Source organism: Gouania willdenowi, chromosome 4 (genome assembly GCF_900634775.1).
Source record: "Gouania willdenowi chromosome 4, fGouWil2.1, whole genome shotgun sequence".
In the NCBI taxonomy this organism is placed as follows: Eukaryota; Metazoa; Chordata; class Actinopteri; order Blenniiformes; family Gobiesocidae; genus Gouania; species Gouania willdenowi.
Window position 1 is genome coordinate 10,280,645 of NC_041047.1, and position 18,237 is coordinate 10,298,881.

At 35.8% G+C, this 18,237-nt stretch overlaps 1 protein-coding gene across 10 annotated transcripts in view; it reads right to left on the reverse strand.

Annotated features, from left to right (window-relative positions):
* Nucleotides 1–18,237, reverse strand: part of sgip1a (SH3GL interacting endocytic adaptor 1a) — a 64,474-nt gene that overhangs the window by 11,456 nt on the left and 34,781 nt on the right. For 7 of the 10 annotated variants that reach the window (XR_003673992.1, XM_028445593.1, XM_028445591.1 and 4 more), the window contains 11 exons: nucleotides 16,421–16,596; nucleotides 12,925–12,933; nucleotides 9,885–9,896; nucleotides 7,514–7,535; nucleotides 7,342–7,414; nucleotides 5,985–6,067; nucleotides 4,047–4,127; nucleotides 3,444–3,518; nucleotides 1,929–2,672; nucleotides 676–797; nucleotides 451–598 (listed from right to left, as the gene is read on the reverse strand). Coding sequence is in view for 9 of the 10 variants with exons in the window: in XM_028445593.1 (XP_028301394.1) it covers nucleotides 451–598; nucleotides 676–797; nucleotides 1,929–2,672; nucleotides 3,444–3,518; nucleotides 4,047–4,127; nucleotides 5,985–6,067; nucleotides 7,342–7,414; nucleotides 7,514–7,535; nucleotides 9,885–9,896; nucleotides 12,925–12,933; nucleotides 16,421–16,596 (1,545 nt within the window). In the remaining variant the exon portion in view is untranslated. The remainder of the gene's footprint in view (nucleotides 1–450; nucleotides 599–675; nucleotides 798–1,928; nucleotides 2,673–3,443; nucleotides 3,519–4,046; nucleotides 4,128–5,984; nucleotides 6,068–7,341; nucleotides 7,415–7,513; nucleotides 7,536–9,884; nucleotides 9,897–12,924; nucleotides 12,934–16,420; nucleotides 16,597–18,237) is intronic. The other 3 variants (XM_028445590.1, XM_028445595.1, XM_028445592.1) reach the window with 3 other exon arrangements.

The window sequence follows — 18,237 nt, forward strand, 5'->3', positions numbered from 1 at the left end:
AGCACTGGATTCAGCAGAGCTTTTACCATTGGTGAATAAGGGCAAATACTAAATATCATAGAAATACTAATATTCGGAACTAAATAAATAAAAAAAATTTTGGCTTTTGTTGGGGTCGTATGTGATGAGTTTGCCAGCAGTGGTTTAAAAATTGACTGAACAATTATATAAAACAGTTTCAAGAGAAAAGTTGGACTTACACCCTGTTTGCATTTGTGTGCTTGTGTGTGCATAGTTACAGTACTTGTGTAGCATCACAATGTGAAAATTATGTTGTGTTTAATAATATATTGTTTAGAAATAATCAGCATGCAACAACAAAGACACATAAATGCAGTAACTAGTGAATAAAGGGCTTATTTAATCACAACTGAAAAACAATTGTGTATTTACCAGAAAAATAAAACAGTGCATTGGGAAATGCTTAAATGAATGTAACTGAGGTTATACCTGTCACAGACAGCTCCTTGTTGACCGTAGGAGTGGTGGCGGCGCTCATAGAGTTGGTGGAGGAGATGGAGGAGGTGCTTTCAGCCCGTGCCAAGGGGGCGATGGGTGGGGGGCTGGCAGAGTGGACCGGGGGGCTGAAGGGACGAGTCTGAAAAGATATAAAGAGTAAGAGTTTGTGAGCTTTTTAAAACATCGAAGAATCCAGGATGGAAGAGCAGATCTTACTGCGTCGCCTATTGTGGGCTTCCCGGGGGGCAGCTTAGGACGTGATGGCGGTCGTGGGGGAGGCGGAGGGGGGGTGGAGTTCACTGTTGAAGGAGTGGAAGGTCGAACTGGTGACGAAGAACCTGCAAGAGAGAACACGAGTATAGGCTGATCAAGTACAAAAACTAATGGAATGAATGAAAAGTTGCTGATATTTTGAAAGTTTTACAAACACAAAATCTGTGAGAATGACCAGTATTATGAAAACCCATCCATTCTTACAGTATAATTTGTTGTTGAGTGTTCTATGAAGCAGGTATAGAGGAAAACTGCTGTGACAATTTACAGGTACAACCAACCAGTAATAAGTAAGTCCTAGCAACCATTACATGTAGAACAACCCACTTTTTTTTACTTTGAATAATAACTGCTATATTAAGAAATAAACAAAATATGAGACTGGGTGTTATGCCTCGGTTGTGTGTTTACAGTTCAATTCTATATTTTGTGATGAGTGATATGAGATGACTTGTTGTATTTGGCGCTATAAAGAAAGTTGGATAACGCTTTACTTAAAGTTTTATAAATAAAGGCTGACATTACGCGGTCATCATTATGACATGACACCTGTCATTAGCATGAATAAGATGTCATGAAGGCTGTCACTAAGGGTTGTTAGTTACCTTAATCCTAACCCTTTGTTACCCTAACCCCGAACCCCACTAGATCCCTCCAAATAACCCAAAAAAATGCCAACATAGCTCCAAAGGTGTTATAATTTAGTGAACAACACTCAATGTCAGCCTTATTCATGCTAATGACAGCGTAATGTCAGCCTTATGTGTCACCAAAAGTTTAATTGAATCATATTAATGAGTAATGAGGGTCCAATTTCTTTGAAATGTCACAATAGAAGGCTAAGAGCCTTCAAAAGAAGACACTTCAATAAAATGTCATAAAAGACTGATGTCTCACTAAAATGTCACTTTGTGCTATAATAAGTTCACCACTTATTAAACTTTACAACCAGTAAAAAGTGTTTTCTAAGGCAAAGTGTGACCTGGAATTAACAAATATGAACTACAAAGTAGGATCATTGTATAAATTGAAAAAACAAGACAATAACGTTGAATCTAACAGCTAGATAATCCTCTTCCTCTTTATCTGAGGGATGGGTATGACTGCACATAATATGATTAATATGACCCCATCATATAGAATTGGTTAAAGTATCTGCTCGTAGGAAGTGAAAACATCTTTTATTGAAAATGTACCACTATTGGTGCCACTTGTTCCTGACGTGGGACCTGGTGATGAAACCACTGCACGATAAGTTGGAGGCGGAGGAGGAGGAGGAGACGTCTCTTTGAGTGAGGCCATAGTTTTATCTCCACCCTCTCTGGAAAGGCTGCCATCTGCGTTTGTGGGCTTCTCCTCATTAGAAAGGATGGGTGGGGATGGGGTGGGGCGTGTGGTGAGCTCCTCGGTTGGAGAGGTCACTGCTGGGGGAGTGGCTGCTTTGGGAGCTGGAGGGATACTGGGAGTGGATTCCATTGAAGGCGGCGAAAAAGCAGGAGGGGATTTAAGCTCATTACATGGTGTTTCCTGTCTTGTGTCCTCCTGTTCTGAAATACCAGGATGTACAACGGTCTCTGACAGAGGAGGTGGGGATGTTGGTGGAGGGGGACTCATTTTCTCATTTGGTGGAGTGGAGGACGAAACAAGAGCTACTGGTTCCTCTGGGGGAGGTGGCGATGAGGTTAAGGCTGGGGCATGTGATCCAGGAGGAGGCGAGGCTGGTAAAGGTGGAGCTGGCTCCACTGGTGGAGGTGGGGAGGGGGGTAACAGAGGGGCAGCGTCTATTGGCTGAGGCGGTCGATCTGGAGAGCTGCTGTTAAAGCAGACCCAGGAGTCCCCGGTGTTGTCACTGGTAGTCGTGGCCTGCGAGGGTCCAAAAATGTTGTCCAAGTCTGCTATGGACGGCTTCCTGTTGGAGCCATCAGCCTCTGCAGGTGAATCTGAAACAAAGAAACCCATCGACCAATCAGCAAGTGTGCCAACATTTACCTAACATAGCACCAAAAATCCTCTTTGCCAGATATTCACAGTTATCTGAATCACTGATCCATGATCATTCACACTTCAAAGCGGGGGTGTCAAAGTCATTTTAGTTCAGAGGCCAAACACAGACCACTTTGATCTTAAGTGGGCCACAAATTTTAGCCAAGAAAAAGAGCAATTTCAACATTAATGTGCTCTGGATGCACTTCCAGGTATTAAATATATGAGATCAACAATATCCAAGCGTTAAGTGACCTTAAATTAAATTCACTTAAATTTCCTTTATATTATGAACATTTGCTATTTAATTTAGTAGACAAAATAACTGAAAATTACTGAAAATGACAGAAACACCTAAAACTACAAAATGACAACAAAATACACAAAATGGCTTCAAACACACAAAAAAAAATCGGATCAAAATGTCAACAATATGCCAACAAAAATTCAGAAAGATACACAAAAAACACAAATAGACACTAGAAAATACACAAAATGACAACAAAATGACAAGATAAATGCACAAAAGACTCCAAAAACACACAAAATGACAACAAAAATACACAAAATGGCTCCAAAAACACACAATGTCAACAATATATAAAATGACAGAAACACAAAAAACTATAAAAAGCTGTCTAAATTAAATTAAAATTGTTATTTAATTTAGTAGAGTAATTGAAAGTAATTTACAGGATTTTGAAAAAAAAATTGTTATTTTTTCTTACCTGCATGATCTACAGAGGGGGGGCTGCTCATTGGGGGAGGAGATGGGACATTCTTGGGGGGAAGTGGAGGTGGAGCTGCAACGATACAGTCAGTATGATGATAAATTGCTTTCCTTGATGTAACAGACAGTGATCATTTCTTATACTGTATATACAGTGGGCTGCACACAATCATCTGCAGGCATTTGGAATTTTAACAAAAGGAACACAAGAGTTGTTGAATGAAAATCTAGTCAAGAAAACAAATAAAAGAGGTTTTATTATCTTGCAAATCAAAACGTACTGGAAGAAAATCATTGAGAATGATCCACCACCACCATGCAACACAGTTATATCCCATTACCACCACACCAAGGGCAAGGAGGAGGGGTTTGGTCAGAGTTGGACTCATTTGTAACCTTTCTCCCACACAACAAGCCATGTGCTCGTGAAATGAAGACATGAAACAGGTTACAGCTGATTAGTCAGAGGAGGGCGGAGGGGGATGAGGACAATACCACATTAATATTTTAATCAAGCTGCTTTGTTGGTCTCACAGCTGATGATGGGAGGTGAACGGATGGGTCTGTGCAATCATTCCATGGAGACGAGCAGAAAACTTACTTCCTGTTGGGAAGGACCTGGACAAAGAGGACTCGGGCCCTGACAGAGGAGTCCCCCACACGTCACACTCAGACAGACCCACTACGTTTAGAAGTTGAAGAAAAAGGCCATGTGAAGGACAATCGTAGAAAACGCACCTGAATTTATATCATGTTGAGTTTACTTTGCCTTTTTTTTTTTTTGTATATCTTATACTTTAATAAGTAATGTGACCCTGAAAAGACTGGGTAAAAAAATAAATAAAACTGTGTTCCTAAACAAAAAGAAGATTTGTTAAGGGATACAAAGTTGATCTTAAACTTGTCTTTTAGAGACAAACATAAAATTGTGTGATACAGATTTGATACCCTAATATTAGCTCTTTTTGAGAATCAAGTTTGGAAAAATCAATTCAAATTAAACTACTCTCAATACAGTTTCTGTTAAAGTCATCTAGTTTTGTTTAAAACAAGTCAGTCTCATGTAAAACTAAAAAAATAAACCCTTTCCATCCCTAAAAGGGACATTTTCATGACATGAGGTAAACTGCAGTCACAATGTGTCACAACACAACATTGGATGCTGCTAGAAAGTGAGAAATCCTGTTTCGAGGTATCTGGGATTAAAATTAAACCTCACACATTTAAAGGCAACCTCATCCAGGATCTTACAGTGAATAGGACTGCAGGTTTTTAATTACAAAGACTAAAATACAGTAAACTGAATTTCCCAGAAAGCAATTATCATTGTTGTCATTTTCTGTAGTTTTTTGGTTTCCAGAGTTTGCATCACAATTGACCTTTAATCCACTGTCCACAGCTTGTACAGTAACTGATATCTAAGATTATTTTATTATTCTCTCGATAAAAAAAAAGTATTATGCCTCATACAAAGATGTTACAAAACAGTACATTATGTATCTTTTTTTATACAATCTCTTTGATCGAATACACGACTGTACACACTTTCATTAATGCACAGGGAGAATTTGTGTGGAGCTCCTGTTAGTCATAGCGGACATCACTCTGGTGTTAAGAGCTCTTCTTCACTCTGCATCAGCTTTTCCTTCTGCTGGATGTGAGCAGGTGACGACACGTAATGTATCAACAACGATGTGCAGGTGAACACAACCCAAAGTGCCCGTTTTTATTTCTCTCTCTCTTCTGTTTTAGAAAAGAGAGATTCCAACCATGGTTGGGGTCAATTGTAATTGTACTCACATAATTGATCATTACAATTGTAATTGTAATTGTAATTTTAAAAATCTGTCTCTGTCGTAATCGTACTTAAATTGTAATTGAGTTTATATAATTGACTTGTAATTGTAATTGCCATGGAAATTAAATCAATTAGGATTTAACGCAAAGCTGGGGAACCATGTTACAGTTCTATATATATGTAGTTAACAATTTTTTAAATGTGTTTCATATCAAGCTTTCTCACATTCTATCATTTAAAAAAAATGTAAATCCAGGTGTATAGTGACACAAAAAAGACTCAGACGCCCACACTAAAAATATTAAAACCTATATTTTCATTGATTAGGAAGCCTAACACAGTAACCAATAGATAGGGAATAAATTAGTTGATAAATATTTGTTTTTAGTGTATTTTACAGCTGATTTAGGATGCGTTATCATAAGAGATGCTAACAGAAAGCTAACACAAGAGAAAGGTTCACTTTTATTAGGTTATTTATTTCAGGCTCAGTAATTGTGATTAAATGAGTAATTGAGAAGATAATTGTAATTTGGTCAGTGTAATCGTAATCCAATTGTATTTGAACATGGGTAATTCAACACGTAATTGAAACTGAAAAATGTATTTGACCCCAACCTGAGTCGCAACCTCCACTTTCTTTCACAAAAAGAAGAGGCAGTAAGAATGAAAAAAAGACTAATCTAATCCATTTTAAAACAACTCATATTAAGACTGATAACAGTTACTGTACATGCTTACCATCAGTCTTCTGTTCCCCAAAGGCGGTGTCCAATGGAGGCCCGAATAAGGCTTCAGTGTCTTCACTGACAGGTGTTTGCTGACTGCATGAATGACACAATGACACAGGAGAGGGAAAATGTATCACATACTGTAAATGAGACGGTCCTCAACAATGACTCCGAGTCATTTCTTGATTGTACTTTCTCTCTGGCTTGGTAAAAATTCTGAGTTCTTTATTTATTTATTTATTTATTTCAAATGAACAAACAAAGGAAAAAAATGATGAAACAGAAATCTCTATAAAATAAAATAAAAAAGGCAATTTCAATATAATACACCTTTGACTGGTTCGACACTGGATGGGAAGAAGCCTAATCTTATCAAGTCCTACCCCCATTCTTCACCATTAAAAAATGCAAAATCCAATAATAAAAAAGAAACCACATGAACAATACAAATAAATACTCAAATCGACCTTTTAAGAAAAACGAAACAAAAAACCCAAAATGAGCAAGCACCATTTACATTCTCCTTCCTCATTTCTGTACTTTTCAACTATATATCTTTTCTACATTTTTCAAAAATGTACAAAATAAGTGCAGCACTTCCATGTCGTGCACTTTTCCAAATCGAATAACACTTAGTTTCAATGTGTCTGTTAGCAAGGCATTCAGGTCACGTCAGGTAAAGAGCTTTTTACATCAAGGATTTAAAGTGAGGTTATATTATTAATGAAGTATTTAGGTGTGATGTGTTAAAGCCACTTATGTCCTGTAAATATACAGTGAACGACTCACTCCTTTTTCTGTTTTACTGAGTGACAATTGCATGCAAAGAGTGGGAAAAACAACTAAATAACTTGTGTGCTGCCTGTCCTAAAAGGACAAAAAATATATACACAGCGAGTCCTTGTCACACACACTTTTTTTTAATCGTGTCCAAAAATTGTCAAGCTGAGGCTCTGCTAATTGTCAGGGATCAACACAATCCCTTCATTCCTGCAGTAGAAGATGCAGAAAAGTGAATAATCGGGTTAAATGTTGTTGCCTTGATTGAGTTTTGATATTTTATATTCATTCAATTTAATTGACCTTATTTTAACTTTGTATTTAGGTTTAATCAGGGTCTCATTTGCCAGAGAAAACAGCGCACACAGCAGATGAACTGAGAGGAAGGAAGAAACATTTCCTCTGGTGTTGTGGGGCCAAAAATGTAGGTAGTTACCTTCCCTTTAAAGGCCAAATGTGGCTAATGTGCAATAAAAAATGTTTACTGTGTGATTCTAGGAAAATAAAAGAGACTAACAGGCAGTGCAATGGCTGTATTTATTTATATGTGTTTATATGGAGTTAACAAACAAGTCCAAAGCACATACCTGAGGGGTGGTGTTGCTGGAGCTGGTGCAGGAGCTGCAGTGACGACACGTCGTGGTCTGGCAATTTCTTCATCTATGAGCACAAATATTGACAACCAGAATTAGTAATGTCCATTGTTCTGTATATTTAAAAAAAAATTAAAAAAGGTGAATTTGAAAAGATGTTACTCACTGGAGGGATTTCTTCTCAAACCCTGTGAGGAAAACAGTTTACAGGGGAAAAAAATACAAAATACATAATTGTTTTTCTTCCATTCAGAACATCCCACTTAATGTACAGTCCAAAAATAGCAAATCCTCCAAAAACAGGTTTATAGCTTGATGAGAAAAAGCTCTGCTTGAAACAGAACAATGGCTTGTGCAGCAGTAAAGGTCAGAGAATGAACTCGAGTCCCGACTGGAATTAATCTGATGGGACTAAAGTTACTCCTGTGCAATTACACTAGATTGGATATTGGATTTACACACAGTGTGAAAGAACAAGTCACGCATTTTTATATAAATGTTACAAAAGGGACAGATTTTGACTTTTTGGACTAAATGCTCTGAGAACATTGTGTTTTTGTTAGGATTCTTGTGCAGAAATAGGGAACTTTTATCGCAGTGGGGGCCGCAAAAAAGCAAATTGTCTGATACGAGAACCACATTATCAACACATTTAGAATAATGACTGATCTAAGCATTATTTCAGTAAAGAAGAAAGAGTTTTGTGCGTTTTTGTGGTCATTTTGTGTTTTATTCTTTAATTTTTGTTGTCTTTTTCTTGTTTTTTTGGAGTCATTTTATGTATTTTTTTGTTGTTTTGTGTGTTACTGAATTAATTTTGTGTATTTTTATTGTCGTTTTGTCTATTTATCTGCCGTTTTGTGTATTTTTATGTAATTTTTTGTATTTAAGTTACCATTTCCAAGTATTGTTTTTTTTTAGTGTATTTCTGTTTTTTTGGGGTCATGATGTGTTTTATCCTGTCATTTTCATTTATTACTTTTCTTGTTTTTTGTGTTTTTGGAATAATTTTGTGTATTTTTCTTTTCAGTGTGAGTATTTTTCTGTAATTTATGTTTTTTGGAGTCATTCTGTGTATTTTTTATTGTAGTTTTGTGTGTTATTAGACTCATTTCTGTGCCCTTTTTGGTAGTTTTGTTCAGAGTAATTTTTTCTGTGATGACACTGTTACTGCACTCTTTTGGTGCATTCTTATTCTCATTTTGTGTATTTTTCTACCATTTTGTGTATTTTAGTTACCATTTTGTATGTTTGAGTCATTTTAATGTGTATTATTGTTGTGGTTTTGAGTATATTTCTGGTATTTTGTGTGTTTGGCCTCATGTCGCTATCATTCAATTACGTTTGAAAACTTCTTCAAAGTACACAGAGCACTTTTTTGGACTTTTATGATCTAAAACTGCTGCTGAGATATTAAAGATTACAATAAGTGACCAATTAGACACATTATTGAGAGATGCTCAAAGTTGACATGTGTCAGTTAATAGTATACTATTGAACTAGTGTCTTTAAAAGCTACTTCCTGCGAATCAGAGCTGTCGGTTTGTAGTTTGTCGTCGTGCCAAAGCATAAAATGCTGGTAAACTATTCATGCAAGCTTTCAAAAGCACAAAAAGCCACACTTGCAGGTACATGACGTTGATAGTGAAGCAGTGGCACAAATATCACCGCCTTTTCCAGCTGTGATCTGTGGAGCATATGTATGAGCTCCCTATGAGGGGTCACGAGAGGCCGAGGATGGCAGAGGGTAGATAAACAGGGAATGTGGGGAGGACACGATGGAGATCGACTGAAGTAAAACATCAAACGGACAAGCTGTCAAAAGTGCAAATTTTCTCCCAGTGGGCGAGCATCGAGCAAGCAGAAAGGCAGCATTATTTGTTTTCTGTTTAAGCTGCTTTACCGTCCACAAGAGTTATTTTGATAAACATGTATATTATACAAAACATTAATTATATTCTTAATATTATTGGTTTGTGTAAATATATTACCACTGAAATAAAAATATTTACATCAAATTTGATATGAAAAAACTAAATAAATATATATTTATTGACTCTTGGAATAGTCTGAATATATATATGAAAGTTTGAATACATGTAATGAAAGTCTGAATATATATAGATGAAAGTCTGACTATCTAAGAAAAGTTTGAATATATATGAAAGTCTGACTATATATATATATATATATATATATACAGTATATATTTAGAATTGTATATATTGAGACTTTTTATTCATTCAATTTATTCCCAGAGCCAAAAAAATATATATTTAATTTCCTAAACATATATATACTCAATATATATATATATTTGAAAAAAAAAAATAGAACTTCTGTAACATTTCGATATTGTAGATTCGGTAGATGTACCAAATGCAATTTAACGGCTATAATAATATTTTTTCCTCCTCCAGCACCTTTTCTTTTTTGACTGTCCCCTGACTGAGAGTAGATCAGTAAAAAGGCCACAACAACAAACACTGTATCAAATTTCGTTGAAAGCCCATGAAGACAGCGGGAGTTACACTTACCGGGCTACGTCTCTGTGATCAGCAAAAAGGAAGAGAGAAGAGACACCTGGTCAGAGAGTGACAAATCAGTGAGGAAAACATCACGTGCACCAGGGCAACAAGACGTTTGGCCTGGTAAAGTGACTCAGAGGTTAGAGCTTTCAGAGGAGATCTCACTGAAAATAATTCAATAAAGCCCATAGTGCTTAGAGTGCATATACTGGATTGCATTTAGAATATTTTAGTTATTGTATTCTAAAACTGCTGTTATTATTATCAAATAGATAACATGTAGCATATAGACTTTTATCCTGAGAAGTCCAAACACACAAATTATCTGTATTTGATTCTATTTTATTTCATTAGCTTCATTATTTCGCTCATGTAAATTAAAGCTTAAAAACAGTTTAAAATAAGATAAAATAAATGAACATCAATAAATAACAACAAAACAGTATCTTGCATCTTCAAATTCTTACGTATCTCAGTTAATATCAACGAAAAGAAGTATAAACCTATCTAATCCTACCTCTTTCATTTTTTCTAGATTTCCTAACGGCAAAGTCTCAATTCAATAACAATTTTTAAACTATAATGTGTTACGATTTTGGCCATATGTGCCTGTTTTTTGTCTCCCTCTTGTGGCTCTTTGTTTTTCTTTTAGGCTTGGTCCTGGTGGGGCGTGGACTCAATTACTCATCACTCCAATACAAAAGCCTCAGACTCACCTCCACTCATCGTTGGATTGTTCCGTCTATGCTGCTCTAGAGATATCCTGAAGTCTATGCTTTTTGCCAAGTTTTATTTTTGATTCTGGACTTTTACTCCTCTAGTACCCGAGCCTGCTCTGGAGCCACTCCCAGGATCAAGCCAAGAGGACACTTTTTGTTAAATAAATTCACGTCGACCCACACTTTGGGTGTTGTGTTTGTTTATGGGTCCAACTTAACAACCCTAACATAATGTGCAAAATAATACTTACACAGAAGCCATGCAATCATGGTTTTATACATACCTCCTTTTCATATAATGTACCATATCAGTAACGTTTTACTCCAAATAACAAGCGAACACCTTGTGCTAAATATCTATCTACATACCTATGAAGAATCGTTTCTTTATGCTTGTTTTTAAACAGAATCATGCTGGGAATTATTTTAAATTCAGTACTCAGTCTGTTTCACTCCACAGATACATAAGCTTTTCATCGTTGTGCAAACACTAAACTTTTAGATTTGATATTCCTCTTAAGTGATAACCTCTCTCTCTTTCATGAGACATTACCTGAATATGTTTTGGTAGCAGATATTTCCTTGCTTTATATAATAACATTTGTGCTGTTTTATGCTCCACCAAGTCAAAAAATTTGAGAATTTTGAAATTTAAAGGGATCCTCCACTGTTTTTACAAATGTGGCCTAAAACCTTTGAAATGTCCAATCAGAAGATCTATGCCTAACAAAATGCATTATTTTGCACCATATTCGTTTCATTAACTTTTACAACTGGGATTACTTTACCCTGTGCGCTGCCATGTTGAAATAATGTCATTGATGACGCCAATCGCACCTGTTAGTAGATTGAGTTCTAAAGGAGGTGAGGCATTCAGGATCATTTAGCAGCTTTTTCAGTGAAAATGACAACTTGTGCTGCTTTCGGTTGCTCTAAAAATCAGTAAAAGTTAGAAAAGTCGATGTAAACCTCTTTTGTTTACCAAAATTTGATAAACAAAATGCGTGAGCTGAAAAAATCTGTGACCGCAGGGGGCGACAGTTCCATCTCTGCTGTTTCGTAGGCGGCATGAAGAAGAGAAGAGCAGCTGGGTTGCATGTAAATACAGGCAACCAGGATCAAACTGCTCTAAGCGCTTGGCGTGACACCATCACTTATACTGCTGCTCTGAAATGACGTCATTTCAACATGGCGGCGCACAGACTTGAAAACGGTAAAGTAGCCCCATTTCAAAAAGTTAACAAAACGAATATGGTGCAAAATAATGCATTTTGTTGGCATTGATCTTCTAATAAGGACATTTCAAAGGTTTTAGGCCACATTTGTAAAAACAGTGGAGGTATCCTTTTAAAAAAAAAAACCCAAAATCAACATTATGAACAGTTAAGCAGAGAAAATTACTTCCTTCTTTATTTCTACAAATTTGACTAATCCTCTATAAAAACTGTCATCTTGATCACTAATCCCAGAGTTTTCTCCTACATCTCCTGGTCGTAATCCATCTGCTCCTTTTATTTCTACCGCACCCTGTTCATCTGCGTTCGTCGAGTCTCTCTCACATCATCCATCATCCCCCCCCCCCCGCTCCATCCCTCATCCTTGTGCTTGTTCTAGTTGTGCAGTGAGCCGTCAGTGATTAAAGTGATGCAACACAGGGGCGGGACGTGCACTCAGACAGAAACCACCCTCATTGGACAGCCGGGAAAATAATTCAGCTCAGCGGCGTGTGCTGTAACCAATTGTTACCACTTGGCTGTATGTCAAAAAACAGGAAGTGTTTTTATGTGATGACCTCACAGGTCAAAGAAAACCCTTCTTTTTTTTTAATTCTCCCCTTTGTGCTTTACCCAACGCCTTTGGTTAAATTAATACTGAAATACTCAATGCATTTTTATTTGGAATTGAGAAAATAAAGCAAACAAGTGCAAATTCCTGGGAAACAACATGAGGAAATGTAAATAATTTGTACATTTTTGCACCACAATTGACCTTAAACTGTTTCCATAGTTAGTTTTACTCAACACTGGACTCTCAAAACTCAATAAGGTATTAAGAGTTTGATTTTAGAGGTCTTTGCGAGACATCTTAACGTCTGTGTGGTCTAAGATAAAATCAACAATTAAGTGTGTTTGTGGCAGAGAAATGCTGACGCACACAGAAAAAAAAACCCCAAGTTGTACGAAGTCAGACCACATTATCTCCACAACACCAACCACTACCCTTTTCTATTTTCAGTAAGTACTGAAGACAGCCTTTAGATCTCAAAGTGATGATAACATTGAGTTAAATGAAAAGTGACCTAAGACAGAAAAACAAATAAGAAGGCTTACCGGACTCCTCTACAAGGGTACGAATCATGTGAGACAGCAAAAACAAAAGAGAGACAAAAGAAGAGTTAGAGAAGTAAAAGGAAGACAATGTTTAGAATGAGTTGGCACTTTCTTTAACACCAAACAGGATGCAACAAAGGCAGAATAACTACTGAAAAATAATAGCAAACCCAAATCAATTAGTATCAGTTTATAAAATTCAATAAAATAAAAAAACAGGGATTGTCTCTAAAGGAGGGAAAATAAGCGTAAATGAAAGATAGACAGGCCTTTAAAACAGTCTATTCCAACATTGTGACAGCTGTTTCTTAAAAGAGATAAAACTAAACTAATAAACAACATCACGATGGAGTCATTCCATGTCTTTTCACAAATGGCCCACGTACTTTGGTCTCAAAAAATTCTGAAATATTCACTTATTGTTACTTGATTATTCAATAAGCCCACTGTACATTTTTAGTTTGATCAGATGAATAATTTTTGAGATATGACCATTTTAATGAGGGGGCTTGATATTTTTTGGATTTCAAGAGACTGTCACCCAAGAACTAATGCAAATATCTGACTAATCAATATTGATGTGAACAGTCTACGTACGTAACTCAAAGCTGATCAAATTACTATGAAATCACAGTAGTGCCAAAATGAAAAAGAAATAAATGTGGAAATATAAAGATTTTTTTTTTCCATTTTGTCATCGCTTTTTCTATTTTGTCTTTATATTTGCCATTTGCATTTTTTGACATTGCTTTTACTTGATGGCTCAAGCCATCAAGTAAAAGCAATGTCAATGCAAAGACCCATCTAGTCGATACCTGATCACACGATTCCTGCTTGCAGTGGCTATGTAAGCAGGAATTGTGTGATCAGGTATCGACTAGTCACCCTGGACAGAAAGACACACCCACAGCCCTTGCTCTAACAGCCCAAACATGTTAGAGCATGAAACCCCGACAAACTGTTTTCCAATTTTGAGGGGCTGGCATGTCCACCAGATAGGATTTATAGCAGATATTTTTGTATATTCTGAGAAAGTAGGTGGAGCTGTATTACTATACCAAATTACAGTTTCCTATGTGGTGTAGTTCCTGAGATAATGGAAGCTGAAATAGGAGGAATAATAAGGACGCACGGAAATCGACACATACCTCTCACACGAAATTGGCCATGTCTCAAAACGGATTCATCCAATCAAACCAAAGATTTACAGTGTGACTATTGATTAATTAAGAAACAATTGGTAAAAATCTCTGATTCATTTGTATGTGTATAGATATAAAAAAATAATCAAAATACGCTATAAATCTTTAAAAGAAATTGGTTTAAAGCCAATGTTTCAATAAGCTTTCAGATCACAGCTGGAAGAATAACATTTAGATGATGAAAACCTTCAAGACAGAATAAAAGATGTGATGCATCACCTGCTGGCAAACATTCAGCCACTTGTAATAATTTACATAGACAGATGCAGTATGTACCAGTAGGTTAGACATCCATGTTGGAAATAAGCAAGGGGCTTATTCGTACACCTTTACTAAAAAAAACATATGGCCAAAAAACACTGTTCTCTGCAACAAATAGCATTTTACATTTAAAAGCCGGTGCATGTGCATGCCACTTTAACCAACATGAAATCCTCAGTACACTTGAATTAAATTATTAAGCCAAAAGATCAAATGACTGCAAGCTATCTCATTGTTCAGCAGAATGACACACGGTGCTTGACGGGCCTTTTTTCCAGCCTGAATTATTCAGTGGGAACACCCAAAGTAACGGACCTCACTTACACACTGAAGCATGTGTTTGGAGACTCAACACTGCATTTATACTCATAGCAATGACCCAACCATAAAATAAACAACTGAAGGCCAAAACAAGCTACAGGCTAAAATCTAATGTTTAAAGTTTAATGATTAAGACAACACGCTAACCCAGATGCTCAGCTAAACATCTCTGTGTGATGAGGTGACTTCCTTAAACACTCTACAGTATAACAGGGATGTCAAACTCATTTTAGTTCAGGGGCCAAATATGGACCAGTTTTAACTCAAGTGGAACGCAAATTGTGCCCTAGTTTTTAATAACAGTCCTTGCTGGATCTTCACTTAAAAAATATTGGTTTTATGGCCAATTTTTGTGTATTTTAAAGGAAGTTTTTGGAATTGTTTGTGAGAAATTGCAAGATTTGTCGAAAAATGGAGACTTCTTTTTTTTTCTACAATTTGCAATCAAAAATGAATGTATTCAGGTTATATATATATATATATATATATATATATATATATATATATATATATATATATATATATATATATATAAAAGCAAAGCAAAACTGCAAGCCCATAAAAATATTGTTGTTTCATCAAATTTGTGAATTTAAGATATCGACAACTAGATTATTTGGTAATTTACACAATAATGCAGGTTTTCTGTCTTTTTTACTGTCTCCTGCGGGCCAAATTTGATGCTTGAAAGCAGTGGTTCTAAATTTTTTTTCACCAAGTACCACCTCAGAAAATACTTGGCTCTCAAAGTACCACCATAATGACCAACATTAAAATACAGTAGCGTAGTAGGCCTAAGTATTCATTAAAAACAAAGCAGAGGTTTTATTCAAAAAGTATATTCAATAATGTTGGCTACTATAACATTACACACAGTTTGAACAGTAACTCTGTGTTTAAATATAGGAAAATGAAACACTGTACTTAAATAATGAATCAAATAAAATTAATTTGGCGTACCACAGTTTGAGAATCAGTGGTCTAAAGCAGTGTTTCCCAACCAGGGGTACGCGTACCCCTGGTTGTAGGTGAGCACATTGCAGGGGGTACGTGGAAAAATTAAGAATGTATTTCCAAGATAATAAAAATATATATAGGTCCATCAATAAAATGTGTGCTATGACTTGTTTTTAAAGTTTAAATGCCTGTTTAAAGGGGACATATTCAAAGAAGCTCCTTTTGTGGTAAATGTCATAAGTTATATATAACACAGGCAGGTTAATTATTTGTTTTGTATTTATTTATATTATTATTTTAATTTATTCTTTCTAATTTCAACTTTATTTTTCTTTAATAACAATATAATCATAATATATTAGTATTAATAATACAAACATTTTCTATAATATTATTTCTTATATTGATAATTTTTATTGCCTTGAAAGCAACATCATTTTATGTTTAATTTGAGTTAAATAAAAAGATAATGCCTGAATATTAATTGTTCAATTTAAGAAGATGGAATAAAATAACTTGTGTTGAATATTCAGTTGTGTTATGTTCTACTTTTGGAGAATCATGAACACGTATGAGTGAGGGGGTACTCATGGTATGACAAAAAGGCTCAAGGGGTGCATAAGACAAGAAAGGTTGGGAACCACTGCTCTACAGGGGCCGGATTTGGCCCCCAGGACTTGAGTTTGACACACGTGCTCTATAAAGTGTTTTTTTTTTTTGCCATGAAGCATTGAGTGTCAGTCAGAGCTACTCACCAGAGGAGACGGGGACAGGGCGATGCTGCCTATGGAAGCTTTAAGCTCATCCACTGAGGGCACGGCCACAACCTGATCGGGCGGCAGCGGCTTGATCTTAATCTTGAACTTTTTCCTATGATCCTCCTCTCCCTCCGACTCATCCGAGGAGAAGAAATGGGACTTTTTGGTGGTTAGTAAGCACAGGGTCAAGGAAAGGAGAAGTTAGCTGTCCTTGACATGACATTTTATATAAAAATAATGTGTTCTGCACAAATAATGACACAAATCGAAACAGCAATAAATGTGCTCTGAAGTCAGTTTTACAGAAGCTTATTGCAACACAGAAGAAAAAAAAGTTTTGGTTTTTCTGAATTGATGAGATAAAAATAAGTAAATAAAAAAAAAATGCCCCATTTTTCTGTTTTTATAGGAAATATTTTTTTTTTGTTTTTCTGAGTTGATGAGATAAAAACAAGTTAAATAAACAAATAATTGGCCCCGTTTTTCTGTTTTTACAGCAAATATTTTTGGTTTTTTCTGAATTGATGAGGTAATTTTTTATAGGAAATATTTTTGGGTTTTTCTGAAATGATGAGATCATTTTTAATTTGTTGTAGATTCAGGCAAAATGCTTTTTCAGCTGCTTATTTGATAGCATGCCTCATCATCTGAGTTGTATCCGTTTTTATTTTCTGTTGGGATTAAGACATTGGGAAATTCTTGTTTGTCTAAGCAATTTAGATGAAATTGTTATTAGTTTATCGACTCTGCATAGGCACCTCAAGGCTATGCAGTTATTCCGAGGAAAGGGATCATCTGATTTGCTGGACATTGCACTGTTTCTTCAGGATCAGATGAACCAGCATGGCATGCTTCATGGATATAGAATGATGCATCTGAAATGCATTCAAGCTGGCTTTGTGGTTACTCAAGAAACAATCAGGCATTTAATGAAAATACTTCTGCCACTGTAAGTTGAATTCCTAATGACCGTATGCAACGCATGATAGATTCTCAGTTCGGACACATGCAGTTAAGGACGCAGGGTCACTTTTCCCCTTGTAAACTTATCTCATCATTTCAGAAAAACCGAAAAATATTTTCTTTAAAAACAGAAAAACAGTGCCAATTTTTTTTATTTACTTATTTTTATCTCATCAACTCAGAAAAACCAAAAAACCATTTCCTATAAAAACATAAAAGCGACAATTGTATTTTTTTCTTCTGTGAATGCATTAAGCTTCCGTGCAATTCAGATTTGGCCCAACAGCAATAACAATACCATAAACATTAAGGTCGTAAGAAAAAAAATCAATTTGGCAATATATCGCAATATTTCACCGTGCGATTATCGTATTGATATAAGAAATGTCAACAGTGATTTTTTAAAGTCATGCACTAACATAAGCAAGTAAACACCCGGTCACTAGGTGTCTAGGTTGTTAAACTACGGTACGTCACTCTTCAATGCATTTTAGCTTGGAAGTTGATTGCACTTTATTTTCATAAAATACTTGTATAGATGTATGTGGTTAATCTGTTGTAGAAGCAAAAGTTTTTTGAAAAAAGTAATTTGACACTTTGATAAACAGACCACTTGTTTTTGATATTTGTACTTGAATTACAGCTAGTTAGCATTTACTGCTTCTTGCAGGTTTAAAAAAATTAAATAAACTGCATTTCATACCATATTGTACAAAATTTGTTATTATTGATAATGCGATGTATATTGTATTGTTTAGTATCGGGATTTATCGTGACATGTAAATCGTGAATCGCGTCGTATCGTCAGATTCATGGTAATGCACACCCCTAATAAGCATCCAAATGTAGTT